Genomic DNA, 23,752 nt, shown 5'->3' with positions numbered 1-23,752 from the left:
ATGTAAGCAAGTGGAAACAACCATTTAACTTGTACATATTTGGACTTTTTCACATGCTAGAAGCTTTTTTTCACATGCTAGAAGCTTTTCGGAAACATGCTGTAGAGACTATAAGTGCAATGCCACTAACATTCTACTTAGAGCTTCAAGAAGCCCAGCTTTAGTGATTATACCAATGCTAAACAAAGACAGACCAAAGGATGTCACGTACATCCTGCAATGAAAAGGCCATCTTTGTTCACCTAAAGGTTCTCAATACCAGGGAGCTAAATTCCTCTAAAGTTTTCATGAAAAATTATGCATCAGACAGCTTGAAATAGACCTTGTGTTTGACATGTTGCCCTTCAATTAAGTACATATTCCGATGTATTACACCAGGCGCTGTGACCCTCAACCCAACCTGCACAGCATTTAAAAAGCAGCATGCCAGAAGAGGAGGTGATGCATAATGTGCGTAAAAAGCCAGTGGGTTAAGATAAGCAGTCGTCTTTCAGGAGAAAATGGTTACAAATAAAATAAAATAAAAAAATAAAAAGCCCGACACAATGCCAAAAGCTGTTTGTATCTGACCTCTTTAGCAAGCTCTTAAAGCACAACAAATAGCATTGTCACATATTTAGGTGTGAAACCCTGAATGCTAAAGTAGGCCACGCACAGGTGTTAGGGAAAGATAAGCCCTGTCCTTTTCCTGAATTTTAAGGGATCCTGCTCAAAATATGCGAGGAAACACATTTCCCCAAACAGAGACTGTCAATCATCTCGGTTCCCCCGCACAGACGGAAAGTTTGCGTGGGGCTGAAGCTTCAAAGCTGCTTTTGCTCAAGACCTAAATGAAGAATAAAGATACCTGACAGTCAGCAGATTAGAGTCAAAGGTCACCTGTGATTCCTGTAGGACCTGACATTTTCATTCCTGCATCTTTAAAGGATGTGATTCTTACGCGGCTCCCTGGAATACTCAGTTCCGGTCAATCACAACATTCAGCAGTACTATATTTCAGATATTTGTATTTAGGCTGGCTAACTATGCTGAACCACGCAGGGTAGAATGGGTGCACTCTAAAAAAAAAAAAATGTGTTAAAAAAAAAAAAAAATAATTAAAAAATAACGCAACAGTCTGCATTGATTTTTTGATTTATGACAACTTCTAATAAAATCTACACTACACTGATTTTTTTAATTATTTATTTTTTTAAGTTGATTACTCAAAAAATTTAAGTCACTCCAACTACTTAAGTTGTAGCCCTGGAACTAATTAATCGTAACCATTTTAGTTAAAATACACAGCTAAAATATACCTTATTTAGCATGTGAATTTAATGAACAAGTAATATATTACTTGTCACTGGCATTAGCGCAGTCATTCCTTATAGAGTCAATTTAGTGTTTACCTTCATACTCTTCAGCACAATGGTAACCACAAAAAACTTCAACATTACAGAAACTCCTTCCTAATGTCAAACATAACAGCAATAAACAATAACAGATCTTTCCCTTTACTAAAAAACAAATAAAATAACGCTCAATTTCAACATTTATTCTCCTTATCCAGTCCATATGCAAAGCATGCTAGAAATCCACTGCTTAGTTTTCAAAGTTATCAAGACAATTAAATTAAGTTACTACAACTCAATTTTTAACAAATCAATTAACACAGAAATTTGAGTTTAAATTAGACAATATTAAGTTAATGTAATTATCAACATTATTACATCAACAGAACTCAACAAAATAATGTTTGCATCTAAAAAAAAGTTGAATTAAATCAATAAATTAGAATTTTTTTACTTGTAACCATGCATTTATTTAAGTTGAGGCAACAGGTCACCTGAATTACTTTTTAGATGTTGCCACTCAGGATTGGTCACTTGTCTGTTGCCTGGCTACCAAAAAAAGCTATTTGAGCAAAGTAAACACAAGTTGATAATAAAATTACAAGAAATACCTGATCATCCTCCACAATGCGGTCACTGTTTACATCTCATACCATATGTTCTCTCTTGTGATACCAAGGCAACAACAACTGATGCATTTGTATTAAATTCCAATAAGATCTTTTATCAGTACCACAGTGGAAAATGAAACCATTTTATGCTGGGCTGGATCAGCATAGAATAGAATGGTTAAGCAACAGTAACGGTTTGGCCCGATGGTTGAAAAGCGGCTTATGGTTCCATGAAGAACCTTTAACATCCATGGAACCTTTCCATTGCACAAAAGATTCTTTATAGTATAAAAAGGTTCTTTATATTATTAAAATGTTTCTCACAATATGAACTAGGGTTCTTTTAAGAACTGTTCACTGAAAAGGACTTTGGGGAACCCATAATGGTTCTTCTATGGCATCACTGTGAAAACCCTGTTTGTGAAGTGAAGTGATGTGAAGAGAAGTAAAGTAAAGTAAAGTTTGAAGTGAAGTAAAATGAAGTAAAGTGAAATAAAGTGAAGTCAAGTCAAGTCAAGTCATCCTTGTGGTAGTCCAAACCAGCTTTCAAATCAGCTCTGTTGAGTTTGAGTGCTGGTGGCATTATTTAAATTCTGGTAAATTAATTAGATTTTTGGTTTGTGTCACGGTCTTGCCGTTTTGTTTTTGATTTTGTTCATCATCTGCGGACGTCCACTTGTAATTAAGAACAACTGGCTGCGGGTATAAAAATGTCTGTCTGTTTGCTAACTAGGTGGGGTGTGTGGAGTTGTTCTGTTTTTGTTCTTGCTCTTGCAGGAATGGGCACAGGTGGCAGGTGTCCTTCTACACCATCAGATCCTCGCTATTTCTTCAGTTTAGTGGTCATGGATGCAATCGTCGGAGTTTGAACGTTTCTTCTATTTTTTCCTGTTATGTCTTCCCCTAGAGACTTATAATAAAATATACTTTTACAACGTACTTCTTCGTTATCGCCCATTTTTGTTGCAGTTATGAGCTGAACTGTAACGGTTTGTCAGTTCAATGCACACATCCAAAGGCATCATTCACCATTGCTCTGAAGCTCTAAGACTAGGGAGCATTGACAAACTGAGCCTGCAGATCTAGGGACAATCTACAAATTCCACAATTGGCATGTGAAAATGGTGCTGAAGATCTATGTCATCTTTAATTATGGGCTGATGTCTATTCTTGGTGCCAAACAATACAATCAACTGGCTTTTACTGAAACGTACAAGGCACACAAAGACAATAACAGCTGACAGCTCACAAATCATCACATGACAGTAAACCGTTGAGTTCAATAAGTTACTTTAAATAAAACATGCAAGCAGGAGCTGAACAATTTAGCTGGGCTGGTTGTCTTCAATATCTACATGACATCCATGTCAAGCTAAGTGATCCATTATTGAGCAAAAAAAGAGCTTGTGGAAGAATAGAACATTTGGTTAGATATTAAAGCTAGCTGTAGTCAAATGCCTCTCTTATGCTTAAGCAAAATAATAAATACAAAATTGAATATATTTTGTGCAACAGACATACAGTAAATTTGGAAAACAGGGTTATTATAGTTATAGTTATTATAACTAAAACTGAAACCATAAAAAACAAACAAACAAAATGTTAGTTGGAATAAAGGTTAACTGAAAATAAAAATAAAACTAAAAATCATATATTAAAAATCTTTAAAATGATTTTATTTCAGCTGCAAAGATTTCTCATGATGTATTAAAATAAACTTTAGTTCAGAAAACTAAAAATGAGATAAAAATTAAAACTATATAAACATATGTACTAATGAACTAATGACATTTACATAAACTAATGAAAATGTATTTTAAAAACTAAAATTAAAATGAAAAGGAAAATATATATATATATATAAAAAAAAAATAATTAAAAGTATTAATAAAAACATAATAGTTGTGGTGAACAGCTGTTGTGGTGAGAAACTAATTGGAGATCACATACTCATTGCTTGATTAAAGTTTCATTATGTTTTTAAAAGAAATATTGCAATACAACATGGTTGAACACATACAACACCTTAAAATGCTGTATATGGATGCAGCTTACTAGGTTTCTGCACTCATACTAAATTCTGTTAAAATTTTTGCCTGTTGAGTTACACATGACATATTTCTACCAATGTCCTTCAAGATCAGAGTGTGAAAACGCATTTCCGAGAGGAGGGTGAGAACAGAGAGGCTGGAAAATTGAGTGAGATGACCCATATTTCCATTAAACAGGCTGATATGAGAAAAGACTGTGGCTATAATGGTCACCTTCATTTATTTGTGCCAAGGCCAGAGCCTTCCTCATTCCTTTGAAATATCAGATACATTTCATCTTTGAAGACCACAAAAGGACAACTTTTTTTCTATTTTTTTATAGATATTTTTAATATAAATATAATTACTTGATAAAACTCATACTCATATTTAGTTTTATTATATACATATAGATCCCATGTATGCTCTTAGAAGATGCTTTCTTACTAAAGCAGCTTACAGAAAGAAAAGACAAAAAAATTGACATTATTTATGCATATTATATAATAGCCTTCCACAACAGCTTAAATCAAATCATTTGGACTTTTCATTCTGGATGACAGGGGATAATCACTTCTGATAATGTCAGAGTCAGACTGCGAACAAAGATCTGATAAAAGCAAAGGTAAAGCCCCAGAGGAATTAGTGAACATTTAAAGTCTTTTCTACCAGCATTAATATAGGTTGGTCATGTTTGTTCTTTGCTTTATGGAATATTGTGAAGACACCCAGCAAATATCTGGCTCTATTAAGTATATGAAATTAAATAAATGTCATTAAAATGGGATGAAAATAAAAAAATCATATAACTGCTGTGTGTATATTAGGGCACATATATTAAAGCAGTCAATCACATGCAATATATATATATATATATATCTCCCTGTCATTGCAATCCAAATTTCAATTCAACATACTGCAGGGCATAAATAATTCAATTCAAATTCACACTGAAATTGAAAAGAAGCCATTTCTTACATTTTAACACTCTGACCAACACTGCTAAAGTCTGGTTTATACTCGCCGCGTCCACATTACGTTCATTACGGTGCGGGCGGTCGTACGCTAGACCCCATTTCGTGTGGCAGTATTCACATCTGTACCGGCATCTTTCCGGCACCCAGTTTATGCTTTTCTAAATTAATTGCTTACATTTACAAAACGAGCCTACAATAGCAGAGATGAGCTTTTTAATAACTTAAATGTCCTTGTTTAATAAAAATGTACATGAAATTAAATGAAAACGTTTAATGAAATTAGAAAATATTTAAGAGATGTTGTTTAATTTAATTTGTTCTCATTTCCATTTACTTTGTTCTTAATATCACAAGTTATAATCTCCAGGTTTACTAGGTTTTACATGATTCTTTGGTTCTTTTGTAGCGTGGGTTTGGTAAAATGTATATAAAGAAAAAAAAAAAAAACGTTGTCACGTGTGTACCTTACTTCTTCTCAAGGCTGCTTCCTGATGGTTTTGAGGACAATTATATCGGCAAGCGTGTCAATTATAAATGCCTTGTCCATTTGGGGAGGAATGTGCACAGTCGGTGGAGGCTCGTGGTGCGGAGCCAGGCAAAAGTATAAAGGCATCCAGTGATGTAATACAGTAAATATAAAACAGTGGCACATCCAGCCGTGTATTTCTCTGCAAATGCATCTTCATTGATCCTCAGTGTACAATTTTATTGAACTGCTGTTTCACCGTTTACAAGCAAACAACTGAAAGAAAGCAGAACAGACACTGTTCTTCACTGATAAATATTAACTAATTACTATAATTACAAAGAAAATGGTTAATTTTAATTGTATGTGATCTGAGGATAGGGTCTCGGCTGCTGAACTCAAATATTAGATAGCCCAATAGCTCAGATAAAAAAAAAAAAAAAAAAAAAAAAAAAGATTTAATAAATTATAATTCAGTCTGGGGAAAAAAATGCCTGGGATGATAATTATAGGCTGAAGGAGAGTTCCTGGGAGGGAACCACACAATAACTCATCCACTACAAAGAGGGGATAAATAAGGTTTATGAGCAGATAAATAGGGAATTTAGCAGTTGACGCAGTGAACGCAGTTCAGCGCTTCCGTGTTTATGTCTAAGCTCCACCTCAGTATCGTCCGGCTCCTGCGTCAGCATCGCAATCATGCATCGTGGTGCACACGTGAACAGCATCAGCCAATACTGAGCGGGCGTTCGGAACTGTTCACTGCGTCACCTGTGTGCCAGACTGACAGGGCAGAGAAGAAATTGTTGAATAAAGTCATTATTTTTGTTTTGTTTTTGCACACAAGTATTCTCATCTCTTCATAACATTAAGGTTGAACCACTGTAGTCACATTGACTATTTTAACTAAGTTTTTACTACTTTTCTGGACCTTGAATGACAGTAATTACGTTACTTTCTATGGGAGATAAAAAAAAAAAAAAAAAAAAAACTTGGATTTCATCAAAAATACCTTAATTTGTGTTCCAAAGATAAAAGAAGGTCTTGCAGGTTTGGAACGACATAAGGGTGAGCACTTAATGACAGAAATGTCATTTTTGGGTGAACTAACCCTTTAAAAAGCATTATTAACATATCTTACTGTAGCAATGGTAAAACTAGTTTGATACTGGATGTCAAACACAGTGAAACAAGGCCAAAGAATTAAACAACACCCGCACTAGCCATCAATTCATACATATTAGAGTTTGAGCAACATCACCACAAGATAATATTTATGAACTCAGTCTTTGTACAGTATATAATCTGACAACTTGGCCAACCACTCTAAAACTCATTCTGGTGTTGATTGTGGTGATCAGCCTCCAAAAAGGAGAGGTTAATTAAGTAAAACATTTAAACTGTAGTCCATACAATTTATACAAAACAAATGTGCTAGATTCCATCGGCTGCTTCAATCTGGAAGTCTCTTTATCCTGAGATTTCCTGAGAAGATGGCATCATAATAGAGAAACACGGTGTGCTTGTACTATCCATGCAACATCAATCATTAAATCTCCTCATCATGACATACTTAATGTAGGCTCCTTCTGTATTGTTAGGAGTTTAATCTCTTTCAGGGTCTGTTCCTATAAGCCAAAATGTCAAACCTGTTTTCTGACAACCCCAACACCCCAAGCTCTATTAGCAATCAAGCATGTCATAGCCAGTAATGCAGTATCTCCTGACACATTAATAAATGGAAAGTCATGGAAAGTCAAGATTTAATTGCCATCACCAGCATTGTACCATCCAGGCAGAAGCGCATCCACAAATATATGTGTGTAACAGCAATGGACTGCCAAGTTTTTTTAGTTTTTTTTTTTTTGTGTGTGTGTGCACATTAAATGGGTGCGTGTGAAATATAGCCCCTGCTGTTAGATGTCGTAACTACGCTAGTATGCTGCCAAAAAGCATCTTGCTTCATTGATGGGAACTTAAATTATACAAATTCGGACTAAATTGGACTGTATGTTTTCTTGTGGTGCCACCTGCCAATCAGCATTGTCATGACACAATTTTCCCATAAGTGCCCATAACCAAAGATGTCTGCTTGCAAATCAAATATTGCAAGTGAGTTATTCTCCAAGTACAGTGACAAAAATGTCCCTTGACTTTTTAGTCATTAAAAAGATTTCAAACAGTGGCTCCATCCAAAGGTATAATTCATATTATCGAACAAAATTAAATTAATTTTATATTGTTTTGGGGGAAAAACAAAGTGTTTGTGTAATGTTTAAGCTCTGTTTCAGTTTTAGTTCCATGGACTTTTAGTTTGTATTTTCTTGTTTTCCTGAGTTTAGTTCTTGTTTCCTTTGTTCTCACGTGTCAGTTTGTTACCATAGTTACTGATTATGTTGTCCACCTGTGTCTTGTTGAATTCCTTATTATCATTATATTTAATGCCCTCTGTTTTCTCAGTTCCTATGTCAAGTATTGTCTTTGGTGTGTAGCAAAACTGTTACATTTTTCTCTGTGTTAGAGTTATTGTTTTGTTTGCTGAGCAAGTATACTGCTGCATCCACCTCTCCTCTCCTCTCATTCGAATGCCTGCTGTAACAAAATACTCAACATAAAACAGATATGGATCTAGCATGGCATTCATCCAACTCGGCCATAAAATTCTTTCTTTACGGGAATACACTATCTGCATCTGTGAGTTAGCACAACAAATTGAGATGATGACTGTCACATATTAATCTATTGAATTGGTGCTAATCATGACCAGATGGTGGAGCTAACTGAAATGGAAAAGGAGGGAATATATCCTCATTTGTTTGGCAAAAGTATTCCCTTGAGTTCATCCCTGAGTTCACTCCAGCCCCAGAGCCCACGCCTGCCATGGACCAAGAGCCAGAGCCAATTCCTGCCAAGCACCCTTTAGAGGAGGACATGTTCATCCCAGAGACTACTGCCATGTTTGACCTGGAGCCAAAACCAGCCATTATGTTCATCCTGGAGCAGGTGCTCATTGACTTGTCTGATCAAGATTTAATTCCCAACCCTGAACCCACCCCACAAGGCATTCCTTGTCTTCCAGCAGTCTCTACCGGCCTCCTGGAGTCCTTGATTCCATCTGGTTCCTTGGTCCTTCTTCCTCTGCTGGTTTCCTGGCTCGTTCGTTTCTGTCCGACTCCCTGGCTCTGCCCTCTCCACTGGCTCCATCTTGTTCTCTGGTCCCGCCCTCTCCTATGGCTCCACCTGGCTTACTTGCTCTGCCCCCTCCACTAGATCTGTCTGGGTCTCTGCCACCACCTGTTTCCTCCCATTTGACCCATCGGCTCCACTATGGCTTGTAGCTCCCTTGACTCTGTTGTGGTCCGTTAGTCTCTCAACTACGAACTCTGCCTTGGTCAACCATCACCTTGGTTGCACCACGGACTTTTGGGCCTCTGGATTTGCCTCCGCTCTCCACCCCTTTTGGCTCCACCGGGCTCCTCCTTGTCCTCCATCCTCACTACCAACAGCTCTGCCTCAGTCCCCCAACCCTCCAGTTCTACCTTGGTCCTCCGCGCTTGCAATGTCACGCTCGTCCTTCATCCCTCCGACTCTGTCTTGGTCTTCAGTTCGCCTGGCTCCACCCTAGTCCACATGGGCTCCACCGTGGACCTTCAGACCTCTATCATGTCAGGGTATATATGTCAGCCTTGGCCTCCTCCGCCAGCTCCTTAATGGTCTCTTCCTCTGCTGGCCCTTCTATGGACTCTTCCACCTGGTAATCCTGGCCCTCCTGTCCGCCCCAGTATGAATTATACATCCCCCTTCCACCACTTCGCTGTCATTTCTGTTTACGAAATGGGAGGGTGCTGGGTGCAGGAGGTGCTGGGAGGGAGGTGGCAATGTAATGTTCAAGCTCTGTTTCAGTTTCAGCTCCATGGATCTTTAGTTTGTATCTCCTAGTTTTCCTGAGTTTAGTTCCAGTTTCCTTTGTTCTCATGTGTCAGCTTGTTTTCATAGTTACTGATTATGTTGTCCATCTGTGTCTTGAGTTCCTTGTTATAATTCAAGAATATAAGTAAATAATTCAAATCATTGGTGTTATCAATAAAAAAAAAATAAAAAAAAACTGTCTGACAATAAAAAAAGTTGTGGAAAAATAGGGTCAAAGGATACAGTTTATAGTATGAAGAGGCTGCACAGAAAGTTAGCATTTACATCAAGAAATAATCATTTAAAAATAAATTCTGGTGTTATTTTTTTTTAATATTTATTTGGAAAAAATAATAATTTAAAAATATAATTAATTTATTGATTTTAGTCTGATCAGTAGTGCTTGTTTTGAGATCGTATTTCCACAGTTTTTGTAAAATTAAACTACAAATGCAGAAATAAAAGACTCTCAGAATGGGTAGCTATTGCACACCTTGAACCATTGGAGGGTCACTTGTACACTTGAGTCACAACTTGTTTGATGCTTCAGGATGAAACAGGTCAAACAGAGTGAGAAAGCAAGTCAAATAAAGTAGTAATGATGAATAAACTTAATCTGTCAAAGGGGAAATTATTCCATTCGACAGCCAGAGAGGGAAAGTACAGTAAAAACTTTTCTTTTTTTTTTTTTTATTGTGGAATGCTCTCAGTTACATTTATTTAGCTGACAAAATGAGCAGGGCAAAATCATTCTTTGCCTCTGAACGGGTGAGCTCAGGCATTTAAATGACTATTCATAAAAATATCTTTGTGCTCCTAGCTGACATCCATAAGAGGAAAATGACCTTCGTGCTTCAGAAGATAATACAGGTAGGTTCTTTGAACACAGATTAGGTCTGAGCGGATTACTCCAATTGAAGCACTCTTTGCATTCGTATCTGTTTAAATCATTGTATTGTGCACAGGGTTGCAAGAAAAATAGGAAGAACACAGCTAAAAGCAGTCTTAAACTTTTCTTTTATGAATGAGGAAGACATTCCTCACACTTGCATGACTGAAAGATTGTTTGCTTTTTGCCTCCATGTCTCATGGTAACTTTTTCTGCCTTCAAAATCCATTACAGACCTGACAAATCCGTTAAGAACCCATGGGGAGTTTTTCATCTGCAAAAAAAAGTTGAGGGGAGGTACATTATTTTTCCTTCCGACGGCTGAAGGAATATCATGAATAAATCAGGCACTCAAGACGACAGTTGTGAAGAGTCACGCGGAAGATTCATGCAAAGAGCTTAACTGTAACGTAACAAACAACCATTTACAGCTGCTCTATTGAAACAGTAGACACCACCTCATTTGTCCTGCCAGGCCTGTCCCAACTACAACCGGTCTGAATAGAATGTTTCTCCCTGTTTGATTCCCCGAAGGAGAGCGGAGCGGGAAATGTGAGGTGACACGGTGTGAATTGAGTCAGGTTGTTTTGGTGACCTGTTGTGGTGATAATGCACAACTCTAAAAATGATCTCTAACAGAGAAACCTGACAGGACAAATACTGGACTGAACACACATCAGATGCCAAAATAAAGCCAAGAACAGTGAAAAGAATTGAATGTATCGTATAAATGACTGAAGTGCACTAAACAAAAACCTATTATGCAAAATTCACTTTTGCATGGTGTTTGGACATAAATGTGTGTTGGCAGTGTGTGTACACAATGACCCTATAATGATAAAAATCCAACCACTCCTTTTTTTTTTTTTAATCGCCATAAATCATAAGCAGTGTCTCAGAACAAGCTGTTTCCAGATCCCTGGCAGTGTGACTTCACATTAGCCACAGGCCCTGCCCACGAATGTTGACAGACACTGCTGTTTTAACATAGAACCGCCCTGAGCAAGTTTACAGCAAGTTCACAGTCCGCCATTGCTGCACCGACGAGAATGTTTCCAAGCGTTTTAGGTGTTCTGTAGCTGGATGGATTAATCCACATAACTCTCTCCATTTACTCCCTAAATCTGAGCCGCTGAAGATGAGGTGGATTCATTTTGTTTTCGAAGAAAATTCTCCCTCAACTCTACCAAAATTTGTTTATGTCTGTGTGAATCAATTCACACCGGACTGCTTTGTGAAAGAATGTCAATACAAAGGGACAATACAAAACAGAGGTTCTGCTAAAATTCTTTTACTCAAGGATAGATCAGTAAACTGTTGTGATCCAGCTTACAGTCTCCAGAGTGATACTGGATACAGCAGTAATGAAGGTGAGAGCACTTTATTACAGTTCATCGGAGTTAATTTACGGACATAAAGTTTACCAGTTTATTAAGCACCACCCGAAAAGGCATAAGCCTTTATATATTTGTTTACTGTTAGTTGTAACGAGTGTTTCTGTGTACTTCGCTGTGTATGTTGATGATAATGCAAGAGAGAGAGAGAGAGAGAGAGAGAGAGAGAGAGAGAGAGAGAGAGTGTTTATGGATAATATTTTAATGCACACTTGCACTGTGTTTTATTAAGCTCTTTCAGTGTTTTTCTACAGTGAAAACGTACGCTTCATCTTTTGTGTGAAGTACAATAAACGTCATAAAACTCATCGGTAAAGTCGAACGGGGTCCGGTACAACAGGCTTGTAATAATATAGTGGATAAAAACAAGAAGACAATATAAGTTATAACCGTAATTGAACTAAACTATACCTGTTCTATCTCCATGCAGCATATATTCGCAGTTTCTGACATTATAGTGCATCCTGACTGAATCCTGACACCAGAGAATTAGCTCTTGAAGCTCCGCCCTCTTAGGCCGAGTGCAGCAGTTCATTTGCATTTAAAGGGCACACACTGAAACGGCACGTTTTTGCTCAATCCCAAAAAGAGGCAATTTTTACATGCAATAAAAAATTATCTGTGGGGTATTTTGAGCTAAAACTTCACATACACACTCTAGGGACATCAGAGACTTAAAAAGGGGCATAATAGGTCCCCTTTAACGTCTGCTTGTGTTTTGCAAGTTGCATTAATTCTAAATTAATTATAAACTTATTCTAATAAATCAAAATATTGCATGTGATGATGGTGCATTTTTTGAATTTGTTGTTTTTCATGCTGTAAAATAAAATAAAATAATCCTGAATAATAAATTTAATATGATTTATTTATTTAAATATAAATTTAAATTGAATGCTTTATCACACTGAGCACCTACAATAGCGCAAGCAACTATAGCCCTGGAAGACAAAATTTCTATTCTAACCCCTTAACCCGGTTTTGCTTCTGTGTTTGCAATCAGATCATTTTAAGCCGCTAAATTCCGGGAAAGTTTTCAGTCCGATGATCCAGTAAGCCAGTGGTTCCCAAACTGGGGTACGCGTACCCCTGGGAATACGTAAGGTGACAAGAGGGGGTACGCAAACAAAATGCTGAGTTTTGCCATTCATTTAATTCTACCCCACTTTAAAATAACATTAAAGCCGAGCATGTATTTCTAACAGGCAAAATATTGTAAAGACATGACATCTAATTGAATTACCTCATCTTTTGCGGTCAAAACTGACTACATCCAGACAAGCAGCGTGCAAATATGTTGCATGCAGAGTGTGCTGTCTTAGCAAATGGCGCTAACAGTTACATTACTGCCTTTCTCGACAATGATGAAGAACAAATAGCCTACAGGCTGTGCATAGAGATCGATCTCAAACTCTCTTCAATACAAAAAACCCTGTGAGTTCTTGTTGATAATATATTATACGAGCAAGAATGCAATTTTTTCCCCAAATATCCACACGATTGCAAACGTGAACATCAGAAATGACAGAGAGAACAGTGACTTGCGGCCAGTTTTCAATTAATTATTTATTTCAGTGTCTGTTTAGCCTTTAAAACACAAGCTCTGTCATATTCTGTGATTATTTTTGAAGATCGCTAGCCAGCACGCTGTGTCAAAGACAGACTGAATGGAACATCAAAACATTCCACCGCTGTATGGCCAGATGATATGCAAACTACGTATCTCGGCTGTATAAAGCAAACCAGCGTCCCGCTAGTAAAATTTTGATGGATGCAGAGTGTAACAAAGTCCCTTTCAAGGAAAGTCTATTCACTCAGCAGCCATATTTGCAACGGCTCCGGGCAGTTATGTTGGGCATCCAAGACCAAGTTGCATCTATTTGAAATCTCAAAAACTGCTTGCCGAACTCACAATTAAATAACATATTTCAAATCAGCAACAAAATCTGACATGAACTGTCCCATAAATGTAGTTTCTTATGCTTAAATAGCGTTACTTTCTACAGGCTAGACCAGCCAATGTGCATGTGCAGTCCTAAGCACGAGTATCAGGTTTCTATGGGAACAGGAGCTTCTAACAGCAGCTGCAGTGACGCAATGACATTACCAATCAGTGATTGGCTCTTTTACTTAGAAGGCGGGACATATTCCGCCATATTGCACATTGCAGTTTCTCCCATCCATATGTAATAGGAGTGAACTGTCTTTCTATATCTATAGCCTCTGATTGTAATCAAGGTAAAGATGATTGCGGTGACGTACAAGAGTCGTACAGTAAGCACACGTGAGTCCATTATTATTGATGCGCAAACAAACCGTGTATGTGCACTCTCAAAACACAGATCGCCGACAGATATCAGTATATTCACATTGTTTCCACACACATTCAGGATAATATTTTTATTTGTCATCTGTCATGTGTATATTGCTGCGATTAGTAATTCTGAATGGATTCTAGGGGTGAAACGGTTCTCTGTAAAAAATCGAACCGTACCGTTCTCCACTTACGGTTCGGCACGCACTTGCACCGCGGTCCATCTTGAATGACAATGAATCTATAGGCTAATATGCTTTGTTGAAAACAGCAACATGTAAAACAGACAGACAGAGTTCGGATAATGTACAGTATGTTTCAGCTGAATACGCTTTCTGTCTTCCCAAAACATTACAACAGCGATGATCAAAAGCATGGACAAAACTGTCACTCTTTGTTTTCAAACAACAAATGACAAAAAAATCACTCATGGCTCTTGACTGAATAGCTTTTGTACCTTCAATAATGATTAATCTTTATTTACTTTAAACAGTGAGGATAATATGCAGTGTTATTTTATATTTGAGTACTTTTTTTCATTTTCTGTACCTGAAAAATTCTGTTAGATACCTGAAAAACCTGAAAAGCACTGCATATTTTTTTTGAATCTTTGCTCTATTGTATTGATTTTTGCTGTTGCTTGTAATTGCTTTGATTATTTGTTCTTATTTTCTTTATTTTTATTTGACAGTAGTCCCCAGTATTTTCCCTGAATATAGCACATACTGAACCATACCGAAACCGTGACCCTAAAACCGTGATACAAACCGAACCATGAGTAATGTGAACCGTTGCACCCCTAATGGATTCATGTACGTGTACTGTAGTAGGCATATGCAGTCAGGTCCAGGCGGTTGGTTAAGGTTTTTTATTTTATTTTTGGTGGTTTTGTTCAGTATCACAACTTGACATGCTTAAAATGAAAACATGCTCTAAAACGCCCTAAACAAGCAACACTTAAATTTACCTTAAAAAATAATTGCACAAAATATTTTTAGTTTTATGAAAATCATCCTTATGTCTGTTAGTTTACTTTGCCGGATATAGCAAAGTAAACGGATTAAACAAGAAAAATGATGTATGCTTAATTTCACAATAAGTATGTGATTAATCGCAAATAAGCATTTTAATCTTGATTTTGCACAATGCAATTTGCTAGTATTTAAAGACATTCTTTGTTTTATAGAATGTTTTATAACCTAAATTTAATTAAATGTAACTTATTTTAAATTAAAAAAAAAAGAAGAAAAATGAAAAATACCCTATTTAAAGCATGACTCTTCGTCCCTCTGTGCTTAAAAGAGGAAAGTCTATCTCTATCTTTTTTAAGGAACTAAAAAGAAGGTCACCATGTTCCACCTAGCCCACGTAGACGTCCATCCTTTTTGTTCCATGTGCTGACCAAGTTGAAACAGGTGCAGAAGAAATGAGGTATATTTCTGTACGCCTTTGTAAACCAAAGGTGTTCTGAGCTGTGCTTATCAATGGCCAATGAACAACCATTCTGAGGACAGATAACAAAGGACGTCCCACAAGAGTATAGATACCAGGATGGAGCATTGGTTTCTCTCTGCCTTTGAAATTCAAAAGATCAAGTTTCAAAAGGAAGGGGTGAACAAAAGGGGGTGATATGTGTGGTAAAGGAAAGATGATGTAGTCTTTTTAGCAGTGTGTCAGCAGGTAGAAGGCAAGGGCAAGGATGGGTCATTGCTTCCCCAACATCAGCTGTATGTCTATTCCTTATCATCGACACAACAAATAAAAAAAGATACTAAATATAGATTCACAGATGATTCAGATCTGAGGAGTCATCCTCATGTCTGTTCTTTTGGGATACAGTTACATAGGAAATGAATGTGATTGCTAAAACCGATCAGGTGTACACCTTTTGACCTCTGATCTTTAGGGCTGGACAGGAAGAGGAGTGTGTTTCATCAAACTAACAAGTGTGGACAAGGTGACCTGACTTTCATACAGCAAAGGCAAGACACGCACACACACATTTCCACTATTGTCCACCTCTGAGATTAAAAGGCCTGAATTAATGAGCTAACTGGTTGGAATGCAAGTATAATAGTGACAGAGGTAATAAAAATGGCATACTGTACCATAGAATGGATTCAGAGTTTGGCTGTTTAGCATTAGCAATTATCCTCTGCTGCTAGATACTGTAACTATACCATCATGCTGCCAAAAAGTATCTTTCTCCATTGGTGGTTATTCCAAATTAGCCAAGTACTCTTGGGAAATAAAAAGAAATTGCAAGCAACATTAACTAGCATTCAAAAGCTTGGGGTAGGTAAGAATTCTTAAAGGGTTAGTCCACCCAAAAATGAAATTTCTGTCATTAATTACTCCCCCTCACGTTGTTCCACACCCATAAGACCTTCGTTCAGCTTCAGAACACAAATTAAGATATGTTTGATGAAGAGATTGTTAAGTTGTTAATTTTGTTTTGTTTTTGCACACAAAAAGTATTCTTGTCCCTTCATAAAATTAAAGTTGAATCCCTGCAGTCACGTCAACTGTTTTAACGATGTCTTTACTACATTTCTGGACCTTGAAAGTGTTGATTATATTGCTTTCTATGGACGAGTCATATACCTCAAAAATATCTTCAAATATCTTCAAAAATATCTTAATTAGTGTTCTGAAGATGAACGAAAGTCTTACGGGTGTAGAACGACATGAGGGTGAGTAATTAATGACAGAATTTTCATTTTTGGGTGAACTAACCCTTTAATGTTTTTGAAGGGAGTCTCTTATGCTTAGCAAGGCTGAATTTATTTGATCGAAAATACATTAAAACAGTAATAAAATGGAAAAAAAATATTACAATATAAAAATGAACTCTACTTTAATTATTTTAAAATGTCATTTATTCCTGTGATGGCAAAGCTGAATTATCAGCAGCCTTTACTTCATATCATCAGTTGTACATGATTCTTCAGAAATTATTCTAATATGCTGATTTGCTGCTCAAGAAACTTTTTATTTATTATTATCAATGTTGAAAACAGTTGTGCTGCTTAAAATGTAACCATTATTTTGTGAAATCTGTGATATATTTTTTCAGGATTCTTTGATGAATAGAAAGTTCAAAAGAATTGCATTTCTAACATTATAAATGTCTTTACTGTCACTTTAAAAAAAAAAAAAAGATTCAATGTATCCTTGCTAAATAAAGGTTAATTAATTTATTTAATTAAAAAAAAAAAAAATCTTACAGACCCCAAACTTTTGAACTGTAGTATATATATATATATAATTTACTAATTAGATATTACCAAGCAACTGCCACTGAGAAAACTCTCTGCACAAACAGGCATTTGCATGCCTATACATGTTGGATTGAGCACACACACACTGTGACACACACACTGGAATACACACAAAGGTGGCATTGCACAAACTCACATAACAGATTTCATCAGATTTACAGTAAATAATTTCCTGGTTACTAGTTACTAGCTATTTTCACAGTAGTAGCTCTATATTTTTGCAATGAAATGATGATTGTATATTGCAGTAATCTAAGCATAGGTTCCCAGCACAGACAAACAGACAGACAGAGATCCACAAAAGAGGGCGGTAACTTTTTAAATTACACATGCAGTTATTTCCCTTTAGCACTGGCATCCACGTGTCGCTCTCATAAATGCACTCAGCAACCATGAGTACACAAACCAACATCCAACATGAGGCTTGTGTTGACAAAACCCTTATGGAGACATTAAGCAAATAAAAAGATATATGATAAATGATAAGCTGAATCACTTGATGTTGTAAGTTCAACTGTGTGCAAACGCAGCTTACTCAAACACCATCCGCCTACAATGCTTCTTCAGCAAAGAGAAACTGAACTACATCTGCTCTCTCCATTCATGTACCATCTCACCTAATGAACAACACCTAAGAAAACCCAGGAGGCTACTTCACCAAAACCACTGGAATCGGTTCTCTGCGCGAGTCTAACAGACAACTCAGGAAGCCTGTTGCACCTGCCGAAGCAGCCATTCAAACAGGGCAGTGAGAAAACCAACATCGCGCTCATTATGGAGAAAAAGAGGGGTGGCAATATAAACATTTACCTTGCAGGGCTGGTTTTGAATGGATTCCCTGTGTGTCCACCATCGCAGGTACTCTCTCTATCCCTCGCTCTCTCTCTCCCCCTGTGAGGCGGCCGACAGGAGAATTGGTTATCTAATAGGTTCCCATGTAGCTTTGTCTCCCTCTCACAAGTGCAGCTCTAAGGAGGATTTCCTCTCATGTTGACAAATTAGCATAAGCTGCTTCCTGGCTCACCTGTACTCATCCAACCTGTTTGGCGCCTCCTCCGCCCCGCTGTGCCGCATGCACCTGCTGAAACTGGACACACCAGCCCGAAAATGTACTTAGTTGCAAGTTAGAACAATTACTTAATGCAAAAAATGATTCATTTACACCTCCTGGGACGCTACAATGCCCGAGCACTTTACTGTTCAGATTTTAGACTGTCTGTGAAGTAATTGCGACTTTTAAATGTCAATTTTAAGGCGAGAAGACAAGAAAAAACTATAAACCTAGAGCTTCTTTTCCCCTAAAGGGAATAGAAACCCCATTCTGACTTTATCTTTGCCTTGTAAGCAGATACGACAATGAAGCCAATGAGGAGTGGAACTCGCAGAGAATGGCCCGACGGCATGAATCATCGACGTTCTGCTTTGTTTAGTCCTCAAATTTACTTTCATAAGGCTGATACAGCACAAATGATGACAAATGGCTCTGAAAGAGCAATGACAATCAGATATTAGAAAACAATCTTTTTTTGGTTGCTTTGTTTGTTTTTGTCATCATAAAAAATGGATGTGATTTTATAAATGAATGATGGATAAGGGCAACAAATTATGTGATATAACCACAGATGCTTTGTTTAAAATAACTAGACTGCTTAATTAATGCAATTCACTTTCGTTTGCTGAAAAAGACAAATGAAACACACCATTATCAAGCTGTAATTTGACATTACTATTACCTAAGAGATACAAACAATGCAGAGGCCTAGATCAACTACACAGCATGCATTTCCCTAATACTGAACACTACACAGCTAACAAAAAATATGTTCTAAGAAAGTTTTGCTAACACTCACATTAAAGGGTTAGTCCACCCAAAACTGAAAATTATGTCATTAATTACTCACCCTCATGTCGTTCCAAACCAGTATGAATTTCTTTCTTCTGCTGAACACAAAAGAAAATATTTTGAAGAATATGGGTAACTAAACAGCTGATGGGCTCATTGACTTCCATAGTATGAAAAAAAAAAAAAAAAAAAAAAAAATTGAATGGGGTCCATCAACTGTTTGGTTACCGACATTCTTCAAAATATCTTCTTTTGTGTTCAGCAGAAGAACGAAATCCATACAGGTTTGAATTTGTATTAGTATTTGAATTATGAATTATTGTATTTGTATTTGAATTAAATCAGCTTTAAATGATGACAATTTTCATTTTTGGATGAACTATCCCTTTAAGTTATAAAAGCATTTTTTTCTTGGTTAGGCAAATGTTAAGGGAACATTCCTTTTTATCTTTTTTCAGTAAATTATGACAGAATTTTATTGTAGGATGAAGTATCTGTGTAAGGCTTTGTATTTAAATAAATTTTCATGGTTGAGTAGTGCACGCTCACAAAAGTGAGACAAAACTCTTCCGACCGTCTTCAGTGGGCAGCTACAATTATGAATTGCAAAGTTGTCTTTCTGGTCCGCACACAGCGTAGCTCATTAGAGAGAGAGAAAAAATGAATAGGAGATGTTTCACCTCGAGTGTCTGAGTGTAAACTGCATTTTAAGAGGAATATGGAAATCTTTTGATCTGCAGAATGCAAATCTTTTCGCCACCCAAATAAACAGGCCAGGCGTGAAGGCTTTAACAAGAGGGTCCACAGAGCGGCTCCTGGGTCTAATGAGTGTGCGATGGCATCCGTTCCTCTCCTCAGCCCATCTGAGGACTGCTCAGCCTCTGGAACATGCATCAGATTGATAGGTTACTCCGGTCCATGGTTTAATAAAGTGAAGAGGTTTCGGTTTAAACAACTGCCCGTTTTCAATATCTATCTACCCTGGAAAAAATGACATCACTCACTGCATATACACCTCAAAGATGCTCTCAACGTGAATAACATAACTGAATTACCACAGCAAAGATCCCAACATACATGCATACCCCTATTATGTTACACATTCACAGAGTGCTGGGTAAAAAAAGACCAGCAGGCCCAACATTCAGGCCAATTGTTGTGGCCCCATTGTTCAAAGTCTGATGGGAATCTCAGAGGCCGGCTGAATAGGGATGCTACTGCAGTCTCCTGTTACTTCCCATGGTTTCTAAGTGATGGGATCTTGGCTCATGTTCACCAGCTTCTTCTTAATGTTTAGATGCACTTGATAATAACATCACCTGGGCCTCCTCCTTGTCCTCATCCTCTACGACTTTGTATAACTCATTGAAAATAAATCAATAGCAGCTTAGAGACTGGGACTCTTATTTCTGGCTGTGTCTGTACGGCCACTGAAAGAACACAAAAAGTGAATTCACCAAAGCCCAGTAATTATGATTAAGAGCTTACCACACAAAATGGACCAGGAGAAGAATGTTTTCTGCTGTCTCATCTTTGCAAAAGAGGATACAAAGTGAACAGTAGAAAAGGGCATTTGTATTTACCATTTTTCATGGCTTTTTATCTTGTCTTTTGTATGAACAAATCCTCATAAGTGAATACGAGAGAAATGTTCCATTGAATAAACTTCCAGGATGGCTAAGTTTAGAGCGGAAATTTGATTCTCATGCCATGTAATTATTAAAAAAATAAATAAATAAATTTGAAAAGTTGAGTGCTGCGTTTTCAGAATGCCGTCACACATGAGATGCTGCAAAAGACGAGCAACGCTAGCTCAGTGGTTAAAGACGTCAATCTAGCACACATTTACATTAAAAAACAATGGAAAAGTAGCACTGTCACGATTTGTGTTTAGTTTAATTTTCATGGACTTTCAGTTATTCATCAGTTACCCGTTTACTGTGTTTCCTTTGTTCCTAGTTTTTGATAATAACTAGAATGTCAAAATCAACCGCAGGTGGTAGATCATTTTCCTTTTTAGCCCCTAAACTTTGAAACAGTCTTCCTAGCATTGTTCGGGAAGCAGACACACTCTGCCAGTTTAAATCTAGACTAAAAACAAATCTCTTTAACCTGGCATACACATAACACATTATCAATTTATGTTTTCACATTCGTTAAAGGATTGTTAGGCTGCATAAATTAGGTCAGCCAGAACCGGGAACACTTCCTATAACACCAGATAGAAGAATGGCATCTACGCTAATATTAGTCTCTCTGTTTATCCCGAGGTTTACTCTAGTCAGCTGGATCCGGGCCATATCCGGGCCGTATCCAGATCAGATGGAGGACCTGTGCCTAGACACGACAACGCAGCCCTGAAGTGTCAGCAGAGATTGTGTCAACTAGACCATCCCCTGTGAAAGCCTCACGGACACGACAGCCAGTGGCACAGATTCCTAACAAACCGTCCCATAATGGGGTGATGAATACGATCTTCAACTAGATGGAACTGGATTAAATATTTTGATTGATGCAATCCCAATCAGACTTATGACCTATAACGCTGCCTGAATCATAATCACGCACTGTTCACTGTTGGCCAGAGGAGAACTGGCCCCCCAACTAAGCCTGGTTTCTCCCAAGGTTTTTTTCTCCATTTTTGTCACCTGTTGGTCACCTGATGTCACCTGTTGTCACCTGTTGGAGTTTGGGTTCCTTGCTGCTGTCGCCTTTGGCTTGCTTAGTTGTGGACACTTGATATTCAACAATCTGATTGCATTGAATTTGATCTGCCTGCATCGACACCATTGTATGCGAACTGAGAACTGAGCTGGACGATGACATCACTGTTTTCTCCAGTGCTGATATATAGATAAATCATCTAAATTAATAACTATTGATTTTTACAACGGAATGAATCAATACTGAATTTATTTAAGCTGGACAATGACACCATTTTCTTTAAGAGCTGCCGTGCAGCCAAAATTATTTGCCAGTTATCACTGTAAAGCTGCTTTGACACAATCAAGTTTATTTCCTAAATGGTTTATTTCCTAAATGAAACAGTCTTTTCTTTAGGACAATTGATGCATTTTCTGTCGGCATTTGACATTTTTCCTATCAAAAGCTGAAATATACAACACACTGTGTTTCCGTGACTGTTCAAAGCACGTGAATATGAATCTAGTAAGCATCTAGTCACTGTTTGTTTGGCACTGTAATGCAGGGTTAATATCGCAAACGCGGTGCTAACCATGCGGAGCAGCATTTCATAACCCTGGGCAAAAAGCGGTGCTAACCTTACTTCTAAATTAGAAAGTGTGAAACGTTCCTTTACCTGAGGTTAGAAACTGTGAAATGTTCCTTTAACCGGGGTTAAAAGCGGGGTTTAGAATGGCGTAAAAGAAAGCCCAAAAACCCTCTAAAACCAGTCAAAAGACCAGCCTTTTTTTCCCTCCAGCAGTGAATTCTTAAAAGCCTAAATTCCTGCTCATTTAGGTGGCAAATGAATATGTCAATAATTTGGTTTTACCTGCACTAGCACCTCACATCAAATGTTAAGGAAGCACATGTTTTTTTTTTTTTTTTTTTCAAGTATATACCTCAAGCTGCTGCCATTAGCATGTTTGTATCACGGTTAATGCTCTCAGCAGGAAGAACGGGTGGGAAGCAGCACATCACCACCGCAGTCACTTGTTACACTGATAATCTGCTGTGATGGGATCGCAGCACCAATCGATGTTTCAAGATGCTTACACTTATAGACATGTGGACAAGTAGGCTAGCAAGATTAGCATCTGGCACAACACTCACTTCACACATGAAGAGCCAGAGACACAAGAAACTATCAATACAGCAAGCCTGGATGTGATATATTATGAACAAAGCCAAAAAAAAAAAAAAGAAAAGAAAAGAAGAATACATTATAGAATTTCACCAAGAGAAAAAATAACTTGTTTGCGCACTTGGGCGTACTTGGTCAAAAAGTGTTGTTAGTTCACGTTAAGTAATGTGTTACTGTACCTAATAACTACTGTATTATGTGACAAAATGCATAGATTATGATTAATTACTGCTGTAAAAGATTGTGGTTGTTTATTGTTCCATAAACAAACAAATACAACTGTATGGTAAATTAAATTTTCATTTCATTCAATTCATTTCATTTCATTTCATATGTCTGTCCTCACTCTTTTCAACACAGGCATTTTCTGAAAGCTTTCTGTATTTAGTAGTGTGTTTGTGTGTGTGTATGTGATTTAATGATTATAAAAATAACTCTGCTTTGACTGACAAAAGTGGAAGACATCACAACAGCCTACTATATGTTGTATAATATGCTGACAAACTGGTTCAACACTACTGATTACAGTCAATACTGCATAAAAAATGATTTCATGTCAGACTCCCATGAAAACACCTCTAGATTCTTCTATCTGTTCCACTCTATATATATTCCAAACAAGAATCTGTGATGGCCGCTGACTGTGACTGTTATGTGTTACATTTTTATATAAGCAGCTGCTTTCACACATTAAACTCTATAAATTATGCTAAAATTGTACACCAATACATGCAACAATGTTCTGTCTTCTCAGCACAAAAATATCAACAAACTCTGTGATGTCAAATCAAACTTCTTAGGGGCCATTCAAACAGAACCTGTTTTTGTGTTTAAAAACATGAGACCCAGGGTAGTGAAATTAAAAATAGTGCATGGTC

The 23,752-nt window shown here is 37.3% G+C and overlaps 1 protein-coding gene across 2 annotated transcripts in view; it reads right to left on the bottom strand.

The window, feature by feature from the left end:
• The window catches only part of LOC127522764 (inactive N-acetylated-alpha-linked acidic dipeptidase-like protein 2), a 317,380-nt gene that overhangs the window by 267,597 nt on the left and 26,031 nt on the right, over positions 1-23,752 (bottom strand). Inside the window, exon 1 of one of the 2 annotated variants that reach the window (XM_051913037.1) lies at positions 18,016-18,279. The exons of the other annotated variant lie outside the window; for it this stretch is intronic. Coding sequence (XP_051768997.1) covers positions 18,016-18,058 — 43 coding nt within the window. The 5' untranslated portion in view covers positions 18,059-18,279. Of the gene's footprint in view, positions 1-18,015; positions 18,280-23,752 lie in introns of those variants that run through there. 2 annotated transcript variants of the gene reach the window in all.

This window comes from Ctenopharyngodon idella, chromosome 11 (assembly GCF_019924925.1).
Source record: "Ctenopharyngodon idella isolate HZGC_01 chromosome 11, HZGC01, whole genome shotgun sequence".
In the NCBI taxonomy this organism is placed as follows: Eukaryota; Metazoa; Chordata; class Actinopteri; order Cypriniformes; family Xenocyprididae; genus Ctenopharyngodon; species Ctenopharyngodon idella.
Note: the sequence above shows the minus strand (reverse complement) of the source record. Positions and strands in the feature narration are given on the sequence as shown.